General features: G+C 44.0%; 1 protein-coding gene across 7 annotated transcripts in view; it reads left to right on the plus strand.

The window, feature by feature from the left end:
• LOC123499789 (NACHT domain- and WD repeat-containing protein 1-like) overlaps positions 1-26,400 on the plus strand; it is a 52,672-nt gene extending 26,272 nt beyond the window's left edge. For 4 of the 7 annotated variants that reach the window (XM_045248268.1, XM_045248267.1, XM_045248266.1 and 1 more), the window contains 26 exons: positions 1,575-1,774; positions 5,621-5,827; positions 6,275-6,442; positions 6,861-7,087; positions 7,831-7,962; positions 8,607-8,777; positions 9,215-9,382; positions 9,836-9,963; positions 10,213-10,341; positions 10,484-10,589; positions 11,424-11,660; positions 12,046-12,183; positions 12,666-12,782; positions 13,065-13,194; positions 13,728-13,921; positions 14,237-14,343; positions 14,605-14,770; positions 15,178-15,303; positions 15,657-15,800; positions 16,142-16,321; positions 16,722-16,940; positions 17,262-17,474; positions 17,863-18,037; positions 18,366-18,500; positions 18,676-18,886; positions 20,337-22,285. In XM_045248268.1, the coding sequence (XP_045104203.1) occupies positions 1,575-1,774; positions 5,621-5,827; positions 6,275-6,442; positions 6,861-7,087; positions 7,831-7,962; positions 8,607-8,777; positions 9,215-9,382; positions 9,836-9,963; positions 10,213-10,341; positions 10,484-10,589; positions 11,424-11,660; positions 12,046-12,183; positions 12,666-12,782; positions 13,065-13,194; positions 13,728-13,921; positions 14,237-14,343; positions 14,605-14,770; positions 15,178-15,303; positions 15,657-15,800; positions 16,142-16,321; positions 16,722-16,940; positions 17,262-17,474; positions 17,863-18,037; positions 18,366-18,500; positions 18,676-18,886; positions 20,337-20,385 (4,177 nt within the window). In that variant the 3' untranslated portion in view covers positions 20,386-22,285. Of the gene's footprint in view, positions 1-1,574; positions 1,775-5,620; positions 5,828-6,274; positions 6,443-6,860; positions 7,088-7,830; positions 7,963-8,606; positions 8,778-9,214; positions 9,383-9,835; positions 9,964-10,212; positions 10,342-10,483; positions 10,590-11,423; positions 11,661-12,045; positions 12,184-12,665; positions 12,783-13,064; positions 13,195-13,727; positions 13,922-14,236; positions 14,344-14,604; positions 14,771-15,177; positions 15,304-15,656; positions 15,801-16,141; positions 16,322-16,721; positions 16,941-17,261; positions 17,475-17,862; positions 18,038-18,365; positions 18,501-18,675; positions 18,887-20,336; positions 22,286-24,964 lie in introns of those variants that run through there. The other 3 variants (XM_045248269.1, XM_045248271.1, XM_045248273.1) reach the window with 2 other exon arrangements.
• Positions 26,401-27,460: the final 1,060 nt, after the last annotated feature.

Consider the following 27,460-nt stretch of genomic DNA (forward strand, 5'->3'; position numbering starts at 1 on the left):
ATAAACTGGTGAGTGTTTGGTCGGGGTGGAAGGGGGAAAAAGAAGAAACAGTCGGCCTTTGTGACTAGTGATGGAGAAGGTAAAGAAGTTGCCACACGATCATAACGAGAAGATAACCCACAAGAAGCCATTAAGTCAGTAAAACATACCCACCTACCTTCAATCTATCATAACCATCCATAAATTTCTCAGCACGTCATAAGTCGAGTTGTAAATTCTGAAGTGTGGCTAAATGTTCTGCAGTGTGGTGCTGAGGCCAGTGGGTTTATGATAGTAGTAGTAGTAGTAGTAGTAGTAGTATAGTAGTAGTAGTAATAGTAAAGAGGAAGAGGAAGAGGAGGAGAGGGAGGATAAAAAAATAGTAAGAAGAAGAAATTGAAGAATAAAAGTAGGAGGAAAAGAAAGAACAAAAAGACCAAAACGAGAAGGAGGAGGAAATGGAACGAGAGCAAGAACAAGAAGAAAAAAGATGATAATGATGAGAAGGAGGTGGCTTGGTGGTGGCGAGGGATCGGGTGAGATTGGAGAGGGATAACGATGCAGAAAAGGCGGCGCTGACAATCCTAATAAGCGGCGATATTCTACCCTCTCCGCCTTTGGGAATCGAGGCGCGGCGGGGCTTGGAACAGATAGGGACGGCTGCTGCTGGGGTAACGACGGCTGCTGGAGGAGGGACGAAGGCTATAGCAGGGGAAATATAACACTCACAGAACAGGAAACTGGGGAAAAAAGAAAGGACATGACAAAAATAGTTTTCCTTTCATCATAAGCAATAAAAGAGAAAATTATTACTGCAGAATGGAGATTTTGTCACTTTTGAACTCTTATGTCCTGTTATTCGTGGTGTTACTAGGTGTTCTATTAACTAACGCCGTGTGTCTCGTCTTATAGTGACTGGAGAGGTGTGGTGAGTGGGACAGTGTAGGATATTGCGTCTCTCTTCCCTCTTGACTGTCTTTTTCTTACTTGTTCCGTCTCTTTCTCTTCTTTTTTCACTTCTCTTTCCCTCTCCTTTTCTATCTTTTCTCTTATTTGTTCTGTCTTGTTTTTCCTTTCCTTTCCCGTCTTTTTTTCCCTCTCTTCTTTACAGAGAAGTATTAACCTCCAACACACACACACACACACACACACACACACACACACACACACACACACACACGGTTAGAGCGCTGGCTTCACAAGCCAGAGGACCGGGGTTCGATTCTCCGGCCGGGTGGAGATATTTGGGTGTGTCTCCTTTCACGTGTAGTCCCTGTTCACCTAACAGTGAGTAGGTACGGGTTGTAAATCGAGGAGTTGTGACCTTGTTGTCCCGGTGTGTGGTGTGTGCCTGGTCTCAGGCCTATCCGAAGATCGGAAATAATGAGCTCTGAGCTCGTTCGGTAGGGTAACGTCTGGCTGTCTCGTCAGAGACTGCAGCAGATCAAACAGTGAAACACACACACACACACACACACACACACACACACACACACACACACACACACACACACACACACCTTTTCCTCTCTTTCTCTCCACCACTTACTCATCCAAATGCTAGTCTACACAAGCTCACCCCGTCACCCCTTCAGCAGAACCAGCTCGCAACACCCGCGGGCCATCACCCCCGTCCCTGTCCGCGCCGTCAGCTCCTCCACCTCGGACCGGAGCTATGACACGGACAGCTGTTTGTCGGAGAAGGGCGGGGGAGCCAATCGACAGACCTCTCGTCCGCTCCTCTCCGTCAAGATTCCAGATAACGATGGGTCTTCTCTGAGCGGGGAGACGCATGGTGAGTGTATGAGTGTTTGATGCCTTGTCTGTATCCTTTGTGGGATTGCCGGCCTGGTGAACAGTTGGATGGATGTTTTAATCTGGTCTAAGAAGGGAAGGAAGTATGAATGGAACGTTTCTTTCATTTATCACTTTTCCTCTTGCATTTGTAGCGTGGTATTTGTTGAAGATGATGAGCTTTCACATCAGTACAGTTTCATTTTTTTTCCTTTTCTTTATTATTGTCTTCTCATAAGTTGAAGGAGGAAGCTAAATACATTTCACATCTGTTTCTCAGCACGAATGTCCCTTCTCTTCTCACTCTCTCTCTAAAAACCACCCCTTCTGTATCTTCTCCCTCCAATACTATCGAAACACACTTCGAACCCTCTACTGCGTGTCTTGTGGTCTGTACAGTATAGTTGAGTTCGGTAGTTGAGACAAATTCGGGAGTGAGGAGAAGTGACCTTGGCTCCTGTTGTGCTCGGCTCCTAAGTCAGGTTCGGCAAGTGAAGGTGATTCCAGTGAGGACTTCTAGACTTCCTCTTTGTCCTCCCTTCCTCCTAAGTGGATTAGTGGATCGAGAGAAGCAGGACTCCACCACCACCACTACGGCCACTCAATACCCTGTGTGTTCGGGTGGGGGCGAGGAGTGGAGGGGCTTGGCTCGACTCTGCAACAGTCTGAGAAAAGGAAAAGAAGGAAAGGAAGAAAGGATAGAAAATAGGAAGGAAATGAGAGGTGATGAGTAAACAAGGGGAGGGAAGAATTGAAGAAGTAAAGGGAAAACTTGGTGGAGGAAAGAGAGGGAAGAGAAGAGCGAGAAGAGATGGGAAAAGGGAAGAAAGGAATAGAAAGAAGGTAAATAAGAACATAAGAAAGGGAGAAAGGATGGAAGGGGTTGGATCACATGCTGTTACTGGTGGTAGAGATAGTGGTGGTGGTGGTGGTGGTGGTGGTGGTGGTGGTGTTGTTGTTGGTGGTGGTGGTGATAGTGGTAGTGTATTAATGGTATAATTTTCTAGGTCTAAAACACCATAGGACTTCATTTTACATCTCAGGGGAAGGTAGTAGTGGTGGTGGTGGTGGTGATAGTGTTGGTGGCAGTGGTGGTGGTGGTGGTGGTGGTGGTGGTGGTAGCAGTGGTGGCATTGGTGGTGGTGATGATTGTGGTGGTGGAAATGTTTAGCTTCTCGACACCCAAAATTATCCTCATTATCTCTCTTTTATCTCTCCCCCCATCTCCCTCTCCCTCTCCCTCTCTTGTGATTCTCCTTCCTCCTCCTCCTCCTCCTCCTCCTCCTCCTCCTCCTCCTCTTCCTCCTCCTTCTCCTCTTTTCTACTCTACTTTTTCTCTCCTTTTTCCACCTCCTCTTTTCTCTTTTTCTCTCCACTTTTACTGTTTTCTTTCCATCATTTCATATTTCTTAAAATTTCTCCATATTCAATCTTTTTTTTGCATCCAATATTGTTTCCTTCATCTCTCTCTCTCTCTCTCTCTCTCTCTCTCTCTCTCTCTCTCTCTCTCTCTCTCTCTCTCTCTCTCTCTCTCTCTGTCTATTCTTATCTTCCTCATCGTCTTCTTCCCTTTCTTCTCTCCTTGTGTCCACTTCCCTATTCGCGCGTGACGTCATACTTCACCAATTATGCAGGAGCGGTGGAAGAAAAGAGAGGGGGGGAGAGAAAAGAGAGAGGGAGAGGGGAGAGAGGGAGGGAGAAGAGAGAGAGAGAGAGAGGGAGAGGGAGTGGGGAGAGACATCACACTTGACATTTAAGTGCCCCAGAAACTCTCTCTCTCTCTCTCTCTCTCTCTCTCTCTCTCTCTCTCTCTCTCTCTCTCTCTCTCTCTCTCTCTCTCTCAACCATCCAACCATGCACTCTTACGCTGTCCAGCTAAAAGTGTGGAGGCGAAATATGCATACTTCATGACATTATGTATATTTGAGTCAAAGAATGTGTGTGTGTGTGTGTGTGTGTGTGTGTGTGTGTGTGTGTGTGTGTGTGTGTGTGTGTGTGTGTGTGTGTGTGTGTGTGTGTGTGTGTGTGTGTGTGTGTGTGTGTGTGTGTGTGTGTGTGTGTGTGTGTGTGTGTGTGTGTGTGTGTGTGTGTGTGTGTGTGTGTGTGTGTGTGTGTGTGTGTGTGTGTGTGTGTCAAGTTGGGAAGTAGTTTGGATATACTTGGAGAGAGAGAGAGAGAGAGAGAGAGAGAGAGAGAGAGAGAGAGAGAGAGAGAGAGAGAGAGAGAGAGAGAGAGAGAGGTGCCAGTCGATGTTGGGAATGTGAAGTGGCAGTACCTCTCAGTGTTACTCCTGGCTCGTGCTTACATACTTCCCGCCGTACTGCTAATCCTGCGCCTCATCCTGCCCTCCTCTCACCGCCTCCATCCTTGCCCTCTCTTTGCCAGCCCTTCCTCCGCACCCGGCGAGGCCCTTATGGTGTTTCAGCCCTTATGGCGTATCATGCTGCCTCCTCAAAACAGACTAAATAAAACATGTCGTCGATGCCGCCTCAGCCACTTCCTCCGCCTCGTCGTTCGCCTGCTGTAGAGTCACCATGCTTCCTGCAGCGGACTCACAAGTGCCTCTAGGCGTCCACGACCCCCACTCTGAGTGATTAAGGAAGGAGTGAGTGAGTCATGAGTGAGTCGAGAGTGTGGTGTCCGCGTGGCGCAGGCCTGAAAGTGAGGCGTATCAGGAACATGTGAAACCCAGGTAAGAGCGCCCCTTCAGCGCCTCGCCCCGCGTGAAGAAGACAATGGCAGCAGGCGGGGTGGGGGCGGCACTGTGGTGAGGAGCCCCAAGGTGGGTCCCGCTGACGCTCGCGTGGGCCACATGAAAAACAAGACAAAAACTGAGTAAACACGAAACTGACAGATTGTTGATTGGCAAAGTAAACAAAGACGCAGCGTTGTGAAAAAAAAAAAAAAATAGTCCAGGGCAACTGGAGTGAAAATTTCCGGATATAACAGCAATTTGTTGCGGAAGCAGGACAAGCCTCCTTCACCATGCCGTCCCTGGATGATCTTGACCTGCAGCGGCTGCTCAGCATGGTGCGCGGCGAGCGGCGGCGTCGCGACCGTCGCTCCATCTGCCTGGGTCTGCAGGGGCCGTCACTCCTGCTGGTGGGCATGGCCAGGTCACTAGGTGGGTCGCTGCGACTGTCAGGCAACCATAGTTCTCAGGTTACCGATTTATTTGTATCGTACCTGCACGGTGTTGTGGGACTAGTGAGTGGTGGAGTGTGGGCGTCCCTCAACGGACCCTCCACTAAGTCTAATCTCATATTTACCTGCTGCCTTCCGTCCAGGAATATTCTCATTAGTTGCCTGGTCTGGCAGTCTTGGGAGCCGCGCCGTGCTCGCCTGAGCACCGCCGCCATGGCAACTTATGTACTTGAGCTCTTTCACGTCCTTATTGCTCCTTTTTGCTCAGGAAGCCAAGGGAGCCGTGCAGTGTAGCGTGAGCCTCACACGCCGCCACGCCCTCTGGCACAGCCTCGTCTCCCTAATGAATGTATTGAGAGCAGCGTCTGAGATTGAGAAAACATAGTAGTGTAAAAAGCAGAGGAAAAATAGGTAGATAACGGTAGATAACTATGATTCTTTATATGCTTCATATATATATATATATATATATATATATATATATATATATATATATATATATATATATATATATATATATATATATATATATATATATATATAAATTAAATTCTCGTAGTTGTATTATTCTTTCTATTTTCTATTGTATGTGTGTGTGTGTGTTTGTTTGTTTGTGTGTGTGTGTGTGTGTGTGTGTGTGTGTGTGTGTGTGTGTGTGTGTGTGTGTGTGTGTATCTCACTCTGCCGTGTATTGGTGCCCCAGGTATGACCCAGGGGGAGGCCCCAGGGCCGGCTGACGTGAAGGAGTCGCCGCGCAAGACCCGCGGCGTCATCCCGCACCTCAGCCACCTGCCTGACCTCAACAAGCTGTCTGATGTGATCCGCAACCTGGTGATGGGCAACGTGGTGTACGTCAAGCCCATCCTCAAACCCAGGAAGATCTGCATCTACACCTGCGCTGACTTGAAGGGTGAGTGTGGGCGCCGGTGAAGGGAGAGGGAGGTCTCAGCTGTCAGGTGTACCAACACTGGCAGCGCAGGACGAGGCACCAAGGTAGGCTGTTTTCTGCCCGTAAGGTGAATTGTCTGGCCAAGGAATACGACCGTCTTTCTTTGTACAATATTTGGGTGAATTAACATAAGGTAAGCTGCAAGAAGCCAGCAGACCAACACGCGCCAGTCCCTGTATGTAACACATTCAAACATATTTCAGTCTGTCTTGCCTTTCAACGAATCATTCTAAACTTTTTTTAAACTCTAAAGCCTCCTGATCACTGACGCTATGTTAATCTAGCATTCTACTTGAACACCGACTTCTACCTTTTAAATGTAATTATGTCGAACCTAAGTGCATGTATTGAACTTGAACCAGGGAATTGTACTACTCTAATACTAGTGGTGACCCTCTTCCACGCTAGACACCATCATGGAGCGGTCAGCCTTGATGGAGTACGTGTACCCGAAGCTGCGGCTGTACTGCATGGAGAAGGGCTACGAGCTGAACACTGTGGACTTGCACTGGGGCATCCCAGACGAGCACCTCAACGACCACTCCCTCAAGGAACTGTGTCTTGGCCAGCTCACCAGTAAGTGTTGCTTCCCATGTGCCCTTGTTGGAGAGGTCAGGGAAGAAGGAAGGAAAGGAGGGAGGGATGAGTACTTGTTGATAATAGAGGAAGGTAAAGAAAATGTTAGAGGGATCATGAGGAGGAGGACAAAGACAGGAGGCAGGGAAAATACAAACACCAGTAAAAGAAAAAGAGAAGATACTGAACGTGTTGGAGTCAGTGAAATATGGTAGGAAGGAGAGAACGAGGGAGGAGTTCTAGTTCACAAAAATATGCAAGAAAGCTCATTCGTCAGTGCCCTTCTTTATCAGTGCCGTCATGAGGGAGGAGGCGGTGAAGGAGAGAAGAAACGAGAGATGTAAGCTTACTAATTAAAGAAAATGGAAGATAACGTCTCCATGACGACCCTCCTTTACCTTTCCTTTGCCTGTAACAGCTCAAGCCCGCGACTCCCACATCGTGACCGTCGTGTTCCTTAATGAGACCTTCGGAAACGCTCTCCTGCCGCGGGTGATAGAGGGCCCAGACTTCGACCAGGGCATTTCCAGCCTCGAGGTGGACACGGACCGGGAACTGTTCTGGAAATGGTACCACTGGGATGAGAACGCTCAGCCGCCTTGCTACAAACTGCAGCCCATCAGCACCTTCTTCCCGAATATCAAGGTGAGAGAGAGAGAGAGAGAGAGAGAGAGAGAGAGAGAGAGAGAGAGAGAGAGAGAGAGAGAGAGAGAGAGAGAGAGTGAGTGAGTGAGTGAGAGTGAATGAACTTACGAGCTGCATACAAACAATTAAAAAGAAAAGATAAAGCTAGGAGATATACATACAATACATCTTTCTCTATACCATTCCATCATATCCGTTCACACGTATGTCTAATCTTCTCCAAAAGTTCTCTATTGACTCGGCACTAACAAGCCAAGTACTTAGCCAATTCCAATCGACCACGAGCGTAATTTAGTTCCATTGTCATCCTGTCTCCCTTTCAATTCCTGCTATTCCTTGCCTAATGTTCAATGCTGACCCTAATCACCTTATCACCCTGTCTGCACCACCCATGGCCAGTTCGAATCCCACAGAGCCTCACTAATCGGGTTTTTAGTATTTTAGACAAACTTATAGACACCTTAACTCCTTCAGTACCATGACACATTCTCATATTCATTTTGCTTACTGTTTGGAGATTTGATGCAGCTTCAGAAACTTGTGTAGGGATTCGAATAGTGAAGACTGTCCATTAACCATCTGATCTTCATAGATCCTTCCTAATGTCAATAAAATGGTCTAATCATCCCCAGACTCATGGTACAAATGCATCTCGGTACTGAAGGGATTAGTGTAGGAATGACCACGCCTAGGCCTGACTGTTTCTCGCAACTTCCCTTATGTTTCTCCTTCACCTTCGTCAGGATGGGAACAGCGCGCAGCACCAGGAGGCGGTGGCGGACTGGAGCGCTGAGGTTAAGAAGATGATGACGCTTATGAGGACTGTGTTTAACCAGGAGCAGAAGGAGAAGTACCTGAGCACCGTCATGGAGCAGGTGAGGAAAGGGACAGCTTAACACATAGAGAGGATAGATCAAGGGAGAGGAGGGGGAATGTGGGAGGGATGAGGGAAGGTGTGGATTGAGGGAAGGAAGGGACAGTTCGGCACAGGAGAGGTTAGATCAGGTGAGGTGTGTGATTAGAGGCAAGAGGAACGTGGGAGGGATTAGGGAAGGTATGGACTAAGGGAAGGAAGGTGATTGGGGTGAAAATTAGGTAGAATAGTGAAAGTGAGGAGGTTATATAGTGTTTAATTACTGCTGGTGTTACTACTACTACTACTACTACTACTACTACTACTACTACTACTACTACTACTACTACTACTACTACTACTACTACTACTACTACTATTACTACTGCTGCTGCTCCTACAACCACAATATTACTTCTACTCTTATTATCTCCTATTACTACCACTACTACTACTACTACTACGCCAACAATACCAGTTCCAACACTAACACCACCATAACCACCCTATTCTCCCTGTCCTTCCTAACACCACCCACTAACCCTAAGATTAATACTAAGCTTCCCCTCAAACTATGTATACTACAATACAAATAAACCTTTCTGGGATTATTATTACCATTACCATTATCATTACCCTAACAACATTCTGGTCTTCCACGCACAGGAGATCAAGCAGAGTGTGTTCATGAACCAAGAGAGCGCCAAACACTGCCTCTGGATCTGTCGCAAGTTCACACACTTCCCGTCACACAACATTCCAGCTCAGGGCAAGGTGTACGTGGCGGTGGAGCCCGAAAGTAAGAAGCGACTCGATATCCTGCAGAGTGAGCTGAAGGTACGGGAGAGAGAGAGAGAGAGAGAGAGAGAGAGAGAGAGAGAGAGAGAGAGAGAGAGAGAGAGAGAGGGGGGAAGAGAGTGAGCGTCTTGAGGAAGGGACAAAGAGGTGTGTGTTTATGTATGTATGTATGAATGTGCTTATGTATGTATATTATATGTACATTATGTATGCATGCCACTTGTGTGTGTGTGTGTGTGTGTGTGTGTGTGTGTGTGTGTGTGTGTGTGTGTGTGTGTGTGTGTGTGTGCCGCAGTAGTGACTCACCACGTGTCAATAACTTCATGACGCAACACACACACACACACACACACACACACACACACACACACACACACACACACACACACAAAAAAAAAAAAAAACCCTATCACCAAAACACAAGCCTTAAATTCCTCCCCTTCCTCTTCTCACCCCTCCATCACCGCCACCTGCAGGAGCGTCTGGATGAGATTCGTATGCTCAAGTTCCGGGTGAAGTGGCACAACTCAGGCATGAACCCCGAGGTGCCTGAACACGCCCAGTTCGTGGAGGACCTCTGCGCTCAGATCTCCCCCTTGCTCATCTCCATCATCGACGGCATCATTGAGGAGGACGAAACCAAGGTGAGCAGGAGCAGGAAGAGGAGGAGGAGGAGGAGGAGGAGGAGGAGGAGGAGGAGGAGGAGGAGGAGGAGGAGGAGGAGGAGGAGGAGATTATACAGAAAGGATATTTTCTGAGGAATGGCAATAGTAGTAGTAGTAGTAGTAGTAGTAGTAGTAGTAGTAGTAGTAGTAGTAGTAGTAGTAGTAGTTGTAGTAGTAGTTGTAGTAGTAATAGTAGTAGTAGGAGGAGGAGGAGGAGAAGGAGGAAGAAGGGAAAAAGGAGAGGAGAGCAAGAACAATAACAAGAAAAAAAAAATATGTGATGAATATATGTTAGATATCTAAATTTAGCTTCAATTTCGTATCGTGACCATCTTCGTGTGTGTGACTATCTGTGTGTGTGTGTGTGTGTGTGTGTGTGTGTGTGTTCAGGCCACCCCTTCACTGACCTAATATCTACCCCCTTGCCTGCAGGAGGAGCTCAAGACGTACCTGGGCATCGAGAAGCGACTCTTCCACGAGCTGATGCAACAGTCGCTCATGTGTCAGTTCCGCTACAAGAACTTCCAGGGGAGACAAGACCTGCTGGCCAAGATTAGAAGGTGGGTGTTTTCTCTCTCTCTCTCTCTCTCTCTCTCTCTCTCTCTCTCTCTCTCTCTCTCTCTCTCTCTCTCTCTCTCTCTCTCTCTCTCTCTCTCTCTCTCTCTCTCTCTCTCTCTCTCTCTCTCTCTCTCTCTCTCTCTCTCTCTCTCTCTCTCTCTCTCTCTCTCTCTCTCTCTCTCTCTCTCTCTCTCTCTCTCTCTCTCACGTGTCAATATTCCTTCCCTTATCTTCTTCGTCGCCTCCGTCAGATATCTCAACAACGATTCCTGCGTGCCACTCATCATGCACGGCGAGGTGGGGTGCGGCAAGTCGTCCCTCATCGCCAAGGCCATGGAGAGGTGCTGCGAGTGGCTGGTGGACGTGCCCCTCGTCGTCAGGTGGGTAACGGAAGCAACAGTGACATGAATAAAACAGTATGCAAATCTAACATCACCAGCCATGATTAGTGAGATGCATATAACATGGGCTTGGGTGGCGTGGTGTGGCGTGACGTGACGAGTGACTTGCCTTTGCTGGTAGGTTCGTGGGCCTCACCCCCGGGTCGTCCACAGCGGAGCAGGTGCTGAGGTCCATCGCTGAGCAGTGCTGTGCCCTCTTCGGGGAGCATCCCGCCGAGGCTGCCAAGGTGATACTCAGGGAAGAGACACTTGACTTAACCTTACCTGGCTAGTTCTTACTTGTGTTCCATTTATTGCCCTCTCATTGATTCCCTGATTCTTACCTGTCGTACTCAACCTATACGTCATTGTTTTCTACTTATCTTCCTTCTCTTATCTGTGTTTATCCATGCTCGTTCCTCTTTTCCTTCTCATTCGCTCCGCACCAATTTGTTTCGCCTGTGGATGCGTCATTTCGTCTTTATGAACTTGTATGTTGGTGTCTTTTCTCCTTGTCATCCTGCTATTATTCACATTGATGTACCCTCGTTCATCCTTGCTTCATTGCCCTTCCTTTCCTTACCATTTCACCTGAAAATGCGTGACGTTTTTATCTGTTATTTCCAAATTCTTTCTCCTTTTCTTGTGCTTATCTTTCTTTGTTCCTCCTTACTCCATCTCTCACTTTCTGTTTTTCTCACCTGTGCCACTTTACTCAGGAACTGTAGCTTCTAGTGGCATTCTTCTCAGTCTTTCTCTACTTTTCATTTCTTTTCTCATCGTACAGGATGTGCGTCACGTGTTAAGAATAGGTAGTATATGAATATTTAAAGGAATAATGTGCAGATATAATTAATTTCATAAAGGAAAAACTGTGGCTTCTGATGACACTCTTTTTAAATATCTTGTCTTTTTTTCCACGTTGTTGTGCAGAGCATGCATCACGTGCTAAAAATAGCCACTGTATTAGTATTTATGAGATGAATAGCGGGTGTGCTAATGTAAAAGTTCACAGAGGAGAAACCGTAGCGTCTGATAGTGTTCTCTATAACCTCCTCTCTTTCTTCCTGGTGACTGTGCAGGGCGTGCGCCACATGTCGTCCTTCCTGATGCACGTGTGGTCCAAGGCGTGCAAGGTGCGGCCGTTGGTCATCATGATTGACGGCATCGACCAGGTGAAGAGCTACGGGTCCACCTCGCTGGAGTGGGTGCCCCGGGAGCTGCCGGAGAACGTGAAGCTCATCATGACTGTGCGGGACGACTCGGAGCAGATGAGACTCCTGCAGAGCATCATCGAGGACCGCGCCTGCTTCCTGAAGGCACGTGCTCTTGCTCTCTTGCTGCCAAGGGGTCGATAAAGCTAGCTCACTTCACCTCATAGCAGAGAAGATTAGAGAGACTGTAGAAATTATCTTTGTCTGTTAATCAACTATTTATTTATCAGTTGAATATTACGCTGTTTCAAATTGCAACCTAAATTAACGGATCAGCGTCGAAATTAACTGAATTAATCTAAATCAAGCCCTAAAATGAACTCACAAATGTTACCGCGCTATTACCGAGAGCAAAATTTTCGATACTTCTTTCTAGCATACCTTGGGGACTGGCACTCAATTAACCTTCCTTTACATACACATTTTTTTTGCCATTGACTGACCCTCCCTCTTATATAAACAATCTAATTTAGCGTGTGTCCTCTGTCAGATCCCCCCGATGACGCTGGACGAAGGCTACAGTAAGTTCGAGGGAATCCTGAAGGCGCACCATCGTAGCGTGAACAAAGAACAGCGGGACCTCGTCAGCAAATACATTCAAGAGTGTCCATTGCCGCTCTACGTGGAGGTGAGGCGTCTGACGAGGGTGTTGCTTTGTTTTGATGTAAAGAAGGGAGAGAGAAGAAAAGTGCAAAGAAAGTGTAAGGGAAAGGATGATAAGGAAGAAGAGAAGAAAGAGAAAGAAGGAAAGAAGAGAAGAATAGATAAAGGAAATAGATTTGTAAAGGGAAAGAGGAAAGGAGAGAATAATTATAAGAAAAGAGAGAAGAAAAGAAAGAAAGAAGAGAAGGATAGATAATGTAAATAAGATTGGTTTCTTTCTCTTTGCTTTGTGTTAGGGAGAGAAAAGGAAGGATGGAAAGAAAGGACGAGAAAGGAGAAAAAATGAAGGAAGAAAGGATGGATAAGGATAGAGAAACGAAATGAATAAGAGAGAGGAAAGAAAAGATTGAAGGTTAGCAGAAGGAAGGACGAGAAAGGAAAGAAGGACGAAAGGAATGACTGTGAAGGAAATAGAATAAGCTAACTTTCCTTCTCTTTTTCCTTCAGATTTTGGGTCGCATGGCGTGTCACTGGACGGGCGCCGAGTCACAGCTGCCCCTCAAATCCACCTTGATGGAGCAGATCAGCATGGTGTTTGACGAGCTGGAGGAGACGTACGGGAAGGTGGGCAACTAACACACACACACACACACACACACACACACACACACACACACACTCTCTCTCTCTCTCTCTCTCTCTCTCTCTCTCTCTCTCTCTCTCTCACACACACACACACACACACACATTGATGTCATTAATCATATTCACCTTCTTATATCATCTTATCCTCATAAACTAACAAGCTACATCAATATCTTTCTCTATCTCTTCTTTCTTACTCATAATGTCCTATCCGCCGTGCCTGCTGTGTCCGCCGTGCCTGCCGTGCCTGCTGTGTCTCAGGTGGAGGTCTCGCACACCCTGGGTTACCTGACGGCTGCCAAACACGGGCTTTCCGATTCAGAGATGATTGATATCCTCTCCTGCGACGAGGCTGTGCTTGAGAAGGTGTTCGTTCACTACATTCCTCCAGGTGTGTGTGTGTGTGTGTGTGTGTGTGTGTGTGAGAGAGAGAGAGAGAGAGAGAGAGAGAGAGAGAGAGAGAGAGAGAGAGAGAGAGAGAGAGAGAGAGTGTGTGTGTGTGTGTGTGTGTGTGTGTGTGTGTGTGTGTGTGTGTGTGTGTGTGTGTGTGTGTGTGTGTGCGTAATGTTTTTGCTCGTCGTCTTCGGTCAGTCGATTAGTCAGTTTATCAGTCAGTCAGCCACTAACTCACTCACTCACTCAATTAGTCAGTCAGCTAGTCACTCATTCAGTCTGGTATTCACTCACTCAGTCATTCAATTATTCATTCGGTCAGTCAGGCACTCACTCACTCACTCAGTCAATAAATCAATCAACCAGTCAGTCAGTTACTCGGTCAGTCAGTAAGGCACTCACTCACTCATTCACTCAATCAATCAGTCAGTCAGTTACTCGGTCAGTCAGGTCAGGCACTCACTCACTCAGTTTATCAATCCCTCGCTCACTCACTCCGTCATCCAACCCCTCCACCCCTCCCTGCCACAGTGCGCCGGTGCCCCTCGTTGCTGTGGGTTCAGATCTCAAAGCAACTGCAGCCGTTCCTCATGAAGACCATCGTGGCGGGGATCTGTCTCTTCACCTGGCGCCACGAGAGCTTCAGGGACGCTGCCCGGGCCCGCTACCTGGACACACCTGACCAGATAAACATGTGCTGCACCGCCCTCATTGATTACTTCCAGGTAAGCCGCCCACGCTTCACTCCCTCACACCATGACTGCTTTTAAAGGCTATAGAGGTGGGGGTTCTTAACATTGTTTCTCCTATTAACAGTGTAGAAGTCTAGTTTATCTATCAAACTATTAAAAACATCCTTAAAAACCCCGCCTATATGCAACTGGAGCCTTTGAAAGTAGTGTAAGTACGGCACAGAAGCGTTTATGGTAACTTGCCCCACTATTATAATAACGCATCTCTCTGCCTCTGCATTCGTAGTCAGCCTTGTTCCCGTTATGTGTTGTGTTTGTGGCGTGCTGCATTGGTACTGTTGTCGGCAGAGCAAGTGGGCGAACGGCGTGAAGAAACCGATGACGGGAAGTGAGGAGGGCACGGAGGAGGGCAAGGAGCGGTACGTGCTGGACCAACCCACCAAGTACCGCGGCAGGTGAGTTTTCAGAGAGAGAGAGAGAGAGAGAGAGAGAGAGAAAATACAAAGGGATCTCTGTAAATCTTATAAATCCTTCTCTTGTATCTCTTTTACTTTCTCCTCTTCCAACACAACCATCACCTCTTTTTCTTAATGCTCCTTCTCCTCCTCATCTCACCACCACCACCACCACCACCACCATCACTACAACAACTATTACTCTTACTGATCTAACTACCACCACCACCATCACCACCACCACTCCCGCCCTCCCCGCAGCAACATGTCCAAGATCTCAGTGCAGCCTGTGTTCAGCCGCCACAACCGCCGCAAGCTGGATGAACTGCCCTACCAGGTGCTTCAACTTCGGGGTCGCATCCTGGAGGAGTTTGTGCTCAACTTCGACTGGGTGTACGAGAAACTGTGCGGATCAGATACGTACCAGGTGTGTGTGTGTGTGTGTGTGTGTGTGTGTATTTACTTAATGATCCTATTTCTTTTTTCACTCATACACAACTTAGTCTGTATTTACTTGGCTCTCTTAACACGACAATTTTCCAAGGTCACAGAGACAACCAGCCTTATTTTCCAGACAGCTTCTCCTTTTAATTAACTAGAAATATTGCTAATCCATCAACAGAACCATAAGCAGAGCCTTAAAAACATGAGTATCTTCAACTGGAGCCTTTGGAAAATAGTAATGATGTGAGAGAGAGCAAAGCGTTTCAGAATACAGGCCCAAGAACGTTATATTTACCTAACAACTCCTTGCCTCCTTCCTTCCTTCTTTCCTTCTTTCCTTCCTTCCTTCACTCATTCACTCGCTCACTCACCTGACATGGTCCCCGGCAGGTGCTTGAGGACGTGTCTCTCGCCCTCACCAACCACGCCAACAACATCGAACTGGTGCTGCTGAAGGAGGTGCTGGAGCTGGCCGCTTATGCCCTGGGCTATGACGGTCGCCAGTTCTACTCTCAGGTACAGGGTGTGGGTTGGCAAGATAGATAGATAGATAGATAGATAGAGAGAGAGAGAGAGAGAGAGAGAGAGAGAGAGAGAGAGAGAGAGAGAGAGAGAGAGAGAGAGAGAGAGAGAGAGAGAGAGAGAGAGAGAGAGTTTAGTACGAAGATATTAGAAAAAATGATGGGGGAAGGTATTATACGAGAGAAAGTCTTGAGAAGGCATGAGAAAGGAGGCTGTGACGATGTTGTTTTGAGGACAGCTAAGGCACACACACACACACACACACACACACACACACACACACACACACACACACACACACACACACACACACACACACACGGTAATGAGTGGTCTTGGCGCGGCAGGTGTACGGGCGGCTGGCTACTCTGATGAAGGAGCCCAAGAACCACGAAACCTACCCGATCATCCACAAGCTTTACGACAGAGCTGCCCACGCCCCCGTCCCGTGCCTGCTACCCCTCACCGTCTGCCTGCACGAGCCCTTCCAGGTATACTTGTTCACGTCATTCTTGTATTGTCATCTCTTCGTTACGTATACTGCTCGTCTTCGTCCCTTGTCATCTCTTTGTTACGTCATTACTGCTCATTTTCATTCCTGTATAGTCATCTCTTTCTTACGTCGTTTCTAGACAAAGCTGACATTTCTCTATCACTTCACTACTCGATGAATGGTTTTATACTGAGAGTTTCCTCAAACATCAAGAGTTCGGAATGTGATGAGTGGAGGTAATTGACTGATACTACTTTTTTTCTGATTTTGTAGAATATACCATCATTTAGTTGTCTCTCTTCACCAATAACTTGCTGATCTCCCTGTCTCTCACCACAGGACCAAAACATGAAGCTTGGCGACGGGCAGGTGTACTTCAACGCTCTGATCCGGGCGCGCCACAACCCCCACTATGTGATCACGCTGTCCACTGAGCGCGGAGAGATCGCCGTGTGGAACATCTTCACCATGACGCCTGTGCGAACCCTCACCGGCATCACCCAGCCCCGTAAACTGAAGGTAGGACGGGGGTGACGGTATGCTCTCTCTCTCTCTCTCTCTCTCTCTCTGTGTGTGTGTGTGTGTGTGTGTGTGTGTGTGTGTGTGTGTGTGTGTGTGTGTGTGTCTTTTTTCCGTTTTACCGTACATAGTTTTTTTTTTTCAAGTTATGTGACAAGATGTAGGATTAAAGTTTGCAAAAATTAGACTATATGCTTCTCTTCCTCTCTCTCTTTCTTTCTTTCTTTTTTTTTCTTTCTTTCTTTCTTTCTTTCTTTCTTTCTTCTTCTTCTTCTTCTTCTTCTTCTTCTTCTTCTTCTTCTTCTTCTTCTCCTCCTTTGTACTCACCGTCCTTTTCACCATTGCCTTCCTCCATGTCTTAATCTTTCCACTCCGCTAACACCTCACTCACTTGCCTCAGATGATCGACGACTACCGGTGTCTGGTGCTGTGCGGGCGGGAGCTGAGGATCTACAACTTCGACGAGGGCCTCTTTGTGATGAAGCTGCGCGAGGTGATGAATCAGAAGATGCCTTACTTCGGCCTCCACGACAAGGATCACGTGGTGGCGCTCTCCCGCTCCCGCATGTACGTCAATATGATGAATCTGCAGAACGGGGACTGTGTGGCGACTTTCAAGGTAGGGTGTGAGGCAGTGGAAGTGTCAGTGTGTATGTGTGTGTGTTACGGTGGGTTAAAGGGAGGATGGGTAGCTGGGATGGTTCAGGAGGTGGGTTTGTTTTAAGGGTGCAGTGCCATTTACGAGTACAGCCACAGGACGCCAGGCAGAGTTCGGAAAGGAAAGGGTTATGTTATCACTTCGAGTACCAAACCTCGGGAGTCAAAAAGATAAGACGGAATACTGAATGAATGCTGTGTACGTGACATATATTTTTCTCCTCAACCATCTTGGATTATTTTCACGTGTTTATCTTTGTGTCCCCGCCTCGCCTCTTCTCAGGTGGGCGAGGACAGGTTCCTCAACAGCTTGATGGTGTCCGAGAACGGGAAGATCTGCGTGTGTGGAGACGAGACCCAGAAGCCGTCTGCGCTGCTCGTGTGGGACCTGGAACTGCGCAAGCTGATGTACGACCTGCGCATTCCCCACCACGAGTTCATCACCCGCCACGCAGCCATCACCAAGGAGGGCCATTACGTCTCCTGCGTGTGTCGCGTGAGTACTGTCCCTTCTTGCATCACTTGAGACTCACAGGAGTGCCTTTATTCCCAATATAACTACATAATCAAACAATAAGCGCTTACTGAAACTCACAGAAGCATACAGTATCCTTCAGAAAGAGTGAATAGGGATCGTTGTCAAAATACACAAACTGCACGTGCCTCTGTGTTGTTCCGAGCATCCCCTCAGAAAGACACTCAAACACAGAACCGTCGCAATTCTAGTATTAGTATCGTTTTGCTTCACGGACAAGTGTCGTGAGCGCAATGTGCAACTACTTTTTAAATTTTTATGGCGCGCCGTGTTATGATATTGCTGTCATGAATTTCTGCGGCATGTATCGGACCGTGGCTCACAACTTCCTTCTTCCCTTTCCCTGCAGGAGGTGGATGAGCCGGCGCCTAACTTCATCGTGGTGTACGACCTGCAGAGCGGCACACTCTTTAAGAAGTGGAAGCCCGGCGTCAACATCATTTCCATCGCCATTTCCTCCGCCGGGAGCTGCGTCATCGTGGGCCTCGAGGACTCCAAGCTCATGGCCTACGACCTCATCACAGGTGCTGCTTTTTGCGCTGTGCTGGCCATCTCTTCCTCTACTTGTATTGCTGTTTTATTTTCTTTTTTCTTTCCTGTGTTGTTTTCAATGGTAGCATTGTTACTATACTCGTCATAGTAGACCTTTGGCGGCAATACGGTACACTTTCAATGTATTTTGTTATCACTAAATTTCCAGATTAATCAAAAAAAAAAAAAAAAACAGAAAGGAAGAAGGTATTTGTTTCGTGCCGCCCTGTAAAAGTACAAAATGTTCCAATGCTGATCTTGCGGCCTTTGTGCTGTTCCTGTCTCTGCGGCTGCCTCTTATTTTTTTTATTTCACTTGTAGGTAATCCTCGCTGGACGCTGAAGGGCCACACGGCGCCCCCCACAACCATCCGCCTGGACAACCGTGGCCTACAGTGCCTCACCTATGACGCCTTGGGCAGGGACCGCTCCGTCAGGGTGTGGGACATTCACACTGGTGAGTCACAACCGCCCTACAAACACACACACAGAAAGAGAGAGAGAGAGAGAGAGAGTATACCATTAACAATCCCGCTAATATATATGCAGTATCTTAATGGAGTTTCGTCGCTCTTAACCTTACTCTTGAGCACCCTAGTCACTGCACAGCCCTGAGTCTCCCCACCCCGCAGGTAATAGTCTGGCAGTGCTCACGCCAGACCAAGCCATCACTGCCTGCGAGATCTCTAGTGACGGCAAGGCTGTGGTGATGGCGCTGGAGGGGCGGAATGAGATCGTTACCTTCTTGTTGTGTCACCAGAAGGGCGTCGACGGGCACGCCTCCCCGAAGTCTTACGGCAACGACACCAACAGAGGCAAAGTGTTTGACCTGAGTCAAGCAGGGTGAGTGTGAACTGATTATTTCTATGCCTTCAGTTATTTTTTTCCTTAGTTTTTCTTTTGGGAATCTCGTTTTCCTTAACTTGAATTTTGTAGAGTCCGCATACAGGGGCTGCTTTCTTAAACGTTTAGAGCGCCTTGTCTTGCCTACATTTCACAGGTTTCAGTGGTTTTAGTACGATTTTCGAGGGTGTTTTCATAGTTTCATGGCTTTCTATTGACAGTTTAGCAAGGATTCTGCATCGTCAATGGGTAAAATCACCTTGAGAACCCAGTCATTCATTTCTGTGGTGTTTGGAAATAGTTCTTATGAGAATCTGTGGCGTTTGAAAATACGGGCCCTGGATTTCAGATTAACCTGTGTCGTCCTGTCTTGTGTGTGTGTGTGTGTGTGTGTGTGTGTCAGTTTGTATAAGTATAGGGGCCGTCGTGGTACAGTCGAACCATGCGTGCATTGGGGTCCGAAGGGTCTCCAAGCGCACAGGTTCGAATCCTGTCCATGGTCCGAGTGTAGGTTGGGCTTCCTCACTCGGGGCAACGGTTTCCTAGCGGGGGAAGCTCTGAGATAGGAGGTACCCCAAAAAGTATCCTCTTTAGCACATAAATTCCCGTGAAAAGCCCACATGGTATAAATAAAGAAGAAAAAAATGTTTGCTAATCATGTGGTTGGTTGTGTCAGTTTTATCAAGAAAGCATGTCACCTACCTTTGTTCTAATTGCACGCTGTTCAATAATTTCCTCGGAATTCCTTAATACTAAGCATCAGCATGTCATTGTCTCCTTGTAATATCAACCTAATTAAATAGCATGTGATAAACTAGTAAATTTTTTTCACTATGTTTTTTGCTTCTAGATGTCATGAATAAACTTTTCCTTTCGTGTACTGAAATTGGGATACTTAAATACTTGTTTCATGAATGTAAACTTTATTTTTTTATCTCTAAATTCATACACATAAATAAGAAATAATGCTAACCCTACTTTTTTTTTAACATTCTCTCCTCGGTCTTTTCTCTGCTGTTGTGTTCTATTTTTCTCCAGTTTATGCTGTCTGTTGTCTCTGTCTTCTCCATTTCTTCTAATTTTATATCTAACTGATGATATTCTGTCCTCATCATCCCCAACCTCTCTCTTTCTCTTTTCCATTAATTCCATCGGTATCTTCTATTTCTCCTCTTTTGTTTCTTTCCATTGTGTCTCCTTTCCTCCCATCACCCTTCCCTGCTATGTGTCCCTTCCCGTCCTCAAATAACTTTCCCAGGTCATCATTCCAACCTCTCTCTTTCTCTTTCCTTTTTATTCAATCTTACCTTCCATTTCTCTTCTTTTGTTTCTTTCTTTCCATTGTGTCTCCTTTCTCTGTTGCTTGTCCCTTCTCGTCCTCAAAAATAACCTTCCCAAGCATGCCACAGTGACCTCACCTCCCCTCCCGGGCCTGCATGCCTTCCCGCAGCACGTGGCCCATGTCTGGTGATACTGAGGAGAACATGCTGTGGAGCTAAGTGTGCCGCGGCCTCGCCTCTGCATGTTGCTGCCTTTGCACGGCTCCGCTTCATCTTCCTCCTACTCCTCGGCCTCCTCGGGGAAGTTTCAGCGTCTTGCCTCCGATAGGAATATTAAGAGTTTGCGTTTTATGATAAGGTTTTGTATTTAGATTAATGTTGGTTTTATTATTATTATTATTATTATTATTATTATTATTATTATTATTATTATTATTATTGTACTATTCATATATTTTCCTGTGTGCAAATAATTCACCAATATCTGATTAAGTGTTCGATATTTTCTTTCATTGTTTCATGAAGACTATAATTAAGATGGTATACTTATCATTTATTTATTCATTTATTCATTCATCTATCTATCTGCATTTATTCATTCGTCCGCCTAATTATGCTAAGCTGCTGTCTGCATGAGGAAAGAGATGCGTGGGAATGCTCGTGATGTGCCATGAGTCGAGTTATGCAAGAGAACAAGTTTCTAAATAGCACAATGATCCCCTGTGCTCGCCCTTCCGACCCCGCCTTCACCTGTACAGTGCTGGTACACGGCCCCCTTTGAGTGTAGTTCACCTCAGGCTCCAGGGTGCTCTGTAGGAACACTCATCACACCCCTCGCAGTCTGTCCGGAGTAGTAATGTGATGGGTGAGCTCCTCCTGAACTCCTTCCGCTTCCTTGTTCTTTTACGATGCTTGTCACTGAAGAAGAATCACTGTCACTTCCCACTTGCCCTCCATGGCACGATTAGCGCATTGAACAGAAGAGAATGGCCAAGAACAACAATTTACTGGTAAAAAAAAAAAAGCCTGCTGTTGTTCTAGTTCCTAAAGAAGAGCCAAAATGCCTAGCCAAAATAAGAAAAGTGTTTTGAGACTTTCCTCTATAAGTCATAAGAAGAGGAAAATACAGAAGCAGTATAGGAATGGTTATAGAAGTCGTAGGAAAAGAAAAAAAGATTGGGAGTGGGTAACTTAAGTCATAGGAAAAGGAAGATACATTAGCAAGTAGGAAATGGGTAATTCAAGCCGTAGGAAAGGGAAGTACAGAAGCAGGTTACTCATTCGTAGTGGTGCCTGAGTGGAAGTTGTGCTTTTCCTCGAAGATCGGAATTTGCTATGCGTATAGTAATGGTTAAGGCTACAAGTTCCCTCAGTACCTACAGTTGTTGAGGAGCAGAATTAGTTTTTGTTTGTCTCTCAATACGTAAAAAAAAAGAAAGTAAACTAAATAAATAGATTCCTAAATTTGGTGTCTGGGTGCTCGCCTCCAAATTCTCTACTACTACTACTACTACTACTACTACTACTACTACTACTACTACTACTACTACTACTACTACTACTACTACTACTACTACTACTACTACTACAGCAACCAGCCATATGACTCCTTCCCTAGAACAATCTCCAGTGACGTGCATCGGAATGTGAGGGCGGGGCTTGTCCTCTGATGAACCAGTGACAAACAATAAGGAGTAAGAAGGAGCCTATCCGTCAATTTAGCCTGAAGAGACTCCATACACGTCATTTCGATGTTTCACCTCTTCTGTTTTTGTATATCCATACTATATATAACATGCCATGGTAGGCTGTATTATTTTAACTCAAGGGATATTTTACGTTCGTTGGTATAAGGTAAGTACTCCATGAAAATAAGGCTGATACTATTTAAGTACTACGGACATACCTTGTGTCAGAGAGTAATAGTAAGTACACGAGGCATGAACACGATATGTCTCCTGCGTGTGGCTCATTCCTGTACCGGTAGCTCCGTGCACCTCAGTGTTGCTGCCTTGACCCTGCCAGCTCCTCGCAGTCTTACCTAGAGTGCGCACCTCAACCAGTCTGACTTAGTTCACTCTGTAGATATTTTATGTTAATTAAAAAGAAAATCCTGCCAGCGATGGTTTTTATTTATATATCTTGACAATCATCCTTTTTTTGGGGGGAGATAAAAGGAGCAGAAAGAAGAATGATAACTATGTATTTTTTTGTTATTCATGCATTTGATAGGTCGACAAAAGAGAAATAGTAGAGGGAAGTATCAGTTCGTTTGTCAAGTAAGAAATCGTCCGATAATTCTTAAACACTGAAAGCGACCCAGACCAAGCAGCGAGAAGCAGGCGCATTTACAGAAGGGCAAGTGTGAGTCAGCTCTGCACCACAGGCTTGAGTTATGAATGCTATGTAGTACTTGCCTTCATCACAACACTTCAACCACTGCACTCAGCGGACACCTTTACTCGAGGCCCGTCGTGTCATGTACATATGTTTACATTTGTTAAGAAATTTTGGCCAAGATGTAGTATGAAACGACTCGGTGATCAGAAAGTGGATTTTTTCCCTTTGTTATGACCTGCAAACTTAGAGTTTTTAAGTTATAAAGTTTTAGTGCATTCATATACAAAGATCGTATAAAAGGCAATAGTAGATAAGGTGGCTGTCAGGCGATGGAACGTAATGGAGAAATAGTTATCTCCACACTCACTAAATATAACGCCGATGTAACTTTGTAATGTCATAAACGCAATATACCGGGCATGTATGATAGGTACTGTGTGGCATTAAACTTTAGAAATGCATTTTATTACATCACTCTCTGCTTTGTTTCTTGTGATAGTTACTGCACCATCCATTCAAAGAACATATTGTCAAAATTATATGTGATCCGAAGCATCGAACACCCTGACACAGCTGCGCGCGCTATCATGACGCACCTGGCGTCCTGGCCATGTCGTGCTGACCGCAAGGAGGGCTGGGGTTGGTTACTTCGTGTCCATGACGCCGCGTTGTTGATATGCAGTGATTTCGTTAAACGTGCTCCTTTCTCTTACGTAACTTGTTACTCATTAGTGTGTATGGCGACGTGTCATCATAACGCCGGTGTTCACCAGACACAGGTAAGAATACATTACAGAAAGCTGGAGCCGCGGGCCATGGCACACATGGGCCGCCTACTTGGACAGTTCTGTGTTAGCTCCCTGCTTGTAAGATGGCATATATAGTACAGGCTACATGTATTGAAATTAGGTTAAATGTTGGTGGTTCAGTGTAGGCCTACTAGTGTTTTAGTTTAATGGTACACTCTTATATGTCATATTATGACGGATATCTGTATACCATTTTCAGCAGAGCCTATCTCGTGTAGATACCGTTGACCAAAGTGATAATGCAACAAAGCAACTTTTGGTGGGAATCTAAAAAAAAAAAAAAAAAAAAAAAAAGCAGAATGCTCATTTGTAAGTATAGGTGCGAACAGGTGAAAAAGATTACAACCTTTACATAAATTTCCTTGAAAAGCCAATATTGTTTAAAGAAGAGTATCCCGTTTGCCAAATAGTAAGGCCGTTTGTCACCTTAGACTTTTAGAAAATGCAAAATTTGGTCTATTTGTTATCCCACCCAACTAAACTAAAAACAAACTTAATTTCAGTTAACCTAACCCAAAAACTAACCTAATGTAAGCTAATCTAACTTACTTAAGCCTAACCTAACTCTGTTTTTTGACGCAATGTGTTAATTTTCAGAAGCATCAATGAGTCAATAATAGTCAAGTATGTGAAAAAAAACTTCAAATATGTGAAGTTCAGTGAGTGTACTACCACAACTTGCTGACAAGGATCAATAGTAAACATTAACAGAACAGCAGACTTTTAAGTAGCATATAGTACTAGTCAAAGGAGAGAAGAGAGGTGCATTTATATATATATATATATATATATATATATATATATATATATATATATATATATATATATATATATATATATATACATATATATATATATATATATATATATATATATATATATATATATATATATATATATATATATATATATATATATATATATATATATATATATATATATATATATATATATATATATATATATATATATATATATATATATATATATATATATATATATATATATATATATATATATATATATATATATATATATATATATATATATATATATATATATATATATATATATATATATATATATATATATATATATATATATATATATATATATATATATATATATATATATATATATATATATATATATATATATATATATATATATATATATATATATATATATATATATATATATATATATATATATATATATATATATATATATATATATATATATATATATATATATATATATATATATATATATATATATATATATATATATATATATATATATATATATATATATATATATATATATATATATATATATATATATATATAATTTTTTTCTGGTAAATTGGTTTGACACAGGTTAACCTATGTAATTAACATTGTTGGGATTCCATGGTTTAAATAAGACTTAACTTAAATGACAATAAATATTTTTGAAAATTTGTGTTACACCATCCACTACTGACATTCCTGCCCACAGCTAACCAGTCACTGGAAACACACTTACTGATCATATACATATATATATATATATATATATATATATATATATATATATATATATATATATATATATATATATATATATATAATACACACAAATTTAAAGCATTATATTTTCCTTTCCAGGTAAGCATTGGGCAGCTGCCACTTGTCCGTTTTGTGGCAGAAGTGAACCCTGTGTAAGTTTGACTCATGATACTGTGCAGAGTGTGTAGAGAGGCTGGTATGTGTGTGCGTGTGTGTGCCTCACCCTGCCAGCGGGCCTGTGTATGCTGGTGAAGGTGCATGCAACATACAACTATCACCACATGAACTCTTAATCCTGATGCCTTACTTGTGCTTAACAGCAGTGAGTGAGTCTTACTTGGCTGACTGATGTCTATACAACTCGAACAATTTTCTGATGCCTCAAATTTCTGTAATGGCTCACCTACTCTAGTTATTCATCTCTTAATACGTAATAAATATGTATGAACCATGATCGTTCTGCTGGTTGGGGGATCAGTTTGAGGTACGTAAGGTTAAGAATCCCCTGTTATTGCACTGTAGGAAGGGTTTGGGCAAGAGACAACTCATTTTGTATAATAAGTGGTCCATTACAACGCTAAGTTGATCATCACCCGTGGCACGTCTGTGAGTGCGTCTGTGAACAGCACAGAGCCAGGGGTGGGTCAGTGCTGTTTGGCAATCTGGCTGTGGACTTAAGATAGTGCAATATAGCTGGAAGTTCTTTAACTTGGCTAAATGAGAATATAGATTTGGACACTTTAAATTCTTATTCATTAAGCATGAGCTTGAAGGTTATATTGAGTATACAGTTATAGAATTATGGTAATCATAACTAAGGAAGTCAAAACAGAGATGGCTCATTGTGACCTTGCTTGCCTATGGTATCTCGGGATCCAGGAATTCTAGTCAGCAGTTCTCATTCAGCTCAGTGAAAGAATTAATTCCATCATGTGTTAGAATGGTGCCCATGTTCTTCTGTGGAACTTGGTCAAAAGTTAGTGTAGATATTAAAATCAATGTTTTCTGTCCTTCAGAAAGTAAGTGTTAGGACTTATCACAAGACAACAGTGAATGGAGACATGAATTAGCTGGCTGGCTGTTGTACTGTTCATTCTGGAAATTACATATTATACTACAAAAATTAGGAAGAGTTCAAGGAAGATTCTTGAACTGTATTTTTGACACATACGTTTGAGATTAACAATGTCCACAGGTATGGTTAACTTAGTGAATATACCTGTGAGTACATACAGTTAAACAATAATACAAGAAACTTTATCAGGTGTTGATAAAACAAAGAATTTGTGTTTAGTCACAATTTTAATCAGCAACTCTTGAAAATGTAGCAATACAACAGTAGATACAATTCCTGGTACACAGGATATTTTTTTCAATCAATCAAGGGAGGCAGTGAGTTCTATACAACCAATTACTAGAATGCTAGGCAAACTTGTACTGCTATTACAAACAAATATAACAGAAGACATATTTTACCACTCAAGTAATTTTTTGAATATGAAAGTAATTTTAGATTAGAAGAGGTTGAAAAGTAAGCAAAACTTTTACATGATTTTTGGTGAGAAAGTCCAAGCTGATACTGATGCCTCTTCATGGGAACTTTGGATGTAGCCACATTAAAAGTTCCTCCATGTGATATTGTACCTTGTTTGACAGATCTCCCAAAAGGCAGTATATTTTTACAGTATTTTTAAACACCTAGTCACATTTATTGAGAATAAAGCATATGTGTTTCTGCCAGTGAGACATAGTGAGGATCACCTCTATCTGCAAGCATCACTGCTAACCCACAAAACCTGAAGGAGGAGCACTGAAACCATGCTGAGCAAGGCTTGAGGCATTTAAGGGCTGATGATGATGATGACCAAGGTGTTGTTGCTATGGTCACATTTTTTTTGTTTTATTTTTTTATTTATTTATTTTTTTTTTTTGTTTAGTGCCATGGTGATGTGATGGAGGTTATTACAGCATTTTCAAGTTATAGGGAACTGTTGAACATCCTTCATACTTGGTATCATGTGACTGTTACAATTATTCATTCACATAAGATGTAATAATATCATCCTTTTAAGTGTAAAAGATATGTACTTTCTAAGGGCTACAATGAACTTAGTTAAAAACAAACTACATACCCCTAAATTTTAACTCTTTCCTTGATAAAAAAGAAAGAAAAAAAAAGTTAGTGGGGAAGAGCTCCAGTCATGCTAACCAGTTTAGTCGTGGAGGTGTCTTAGTATTCCTCTCTTAAACAGCCACCTTTGACACTTCTGAATGATGAATAATGATAAAAATACACTAAAAGTTTAAACCATATAAGTGAATCTTTCAAAATTGTTAACAGATTTTACATCTGACCAATTTATGGCCTGGTGCCATGAGTCAAGTGTTAAGTGTTACCACACCTTGGTGAAAGTGATGACTCCGTATGGTGCTTTGCAATGCAAATTGTTAGTGGAGATGATTCAGCAGGATTACCATAGCAAGATGGAATGGCATTCATTCACATACTATGATGGCAAGGTAACTGACATTTGGAGATGATTTCCAGTGTGTAGTGGTTGGAGAGCTGGAGGAGTGAATCATTGTGCATGAGGG

Source organism: Portunus trituberculatus, chromosome 50 (genome assembly GCF_017591435.1).
Source record: "Portunus trituberculatus isolate SZX2019 chromosome 50, ASM1759143v1, whole genome shotgun sequence".
NCBI lineage: Eukaryota > Metazoa > Arthropoda > Malacostraca > Decapoda > Portunidae > Portunus > Portunus trituberculatus.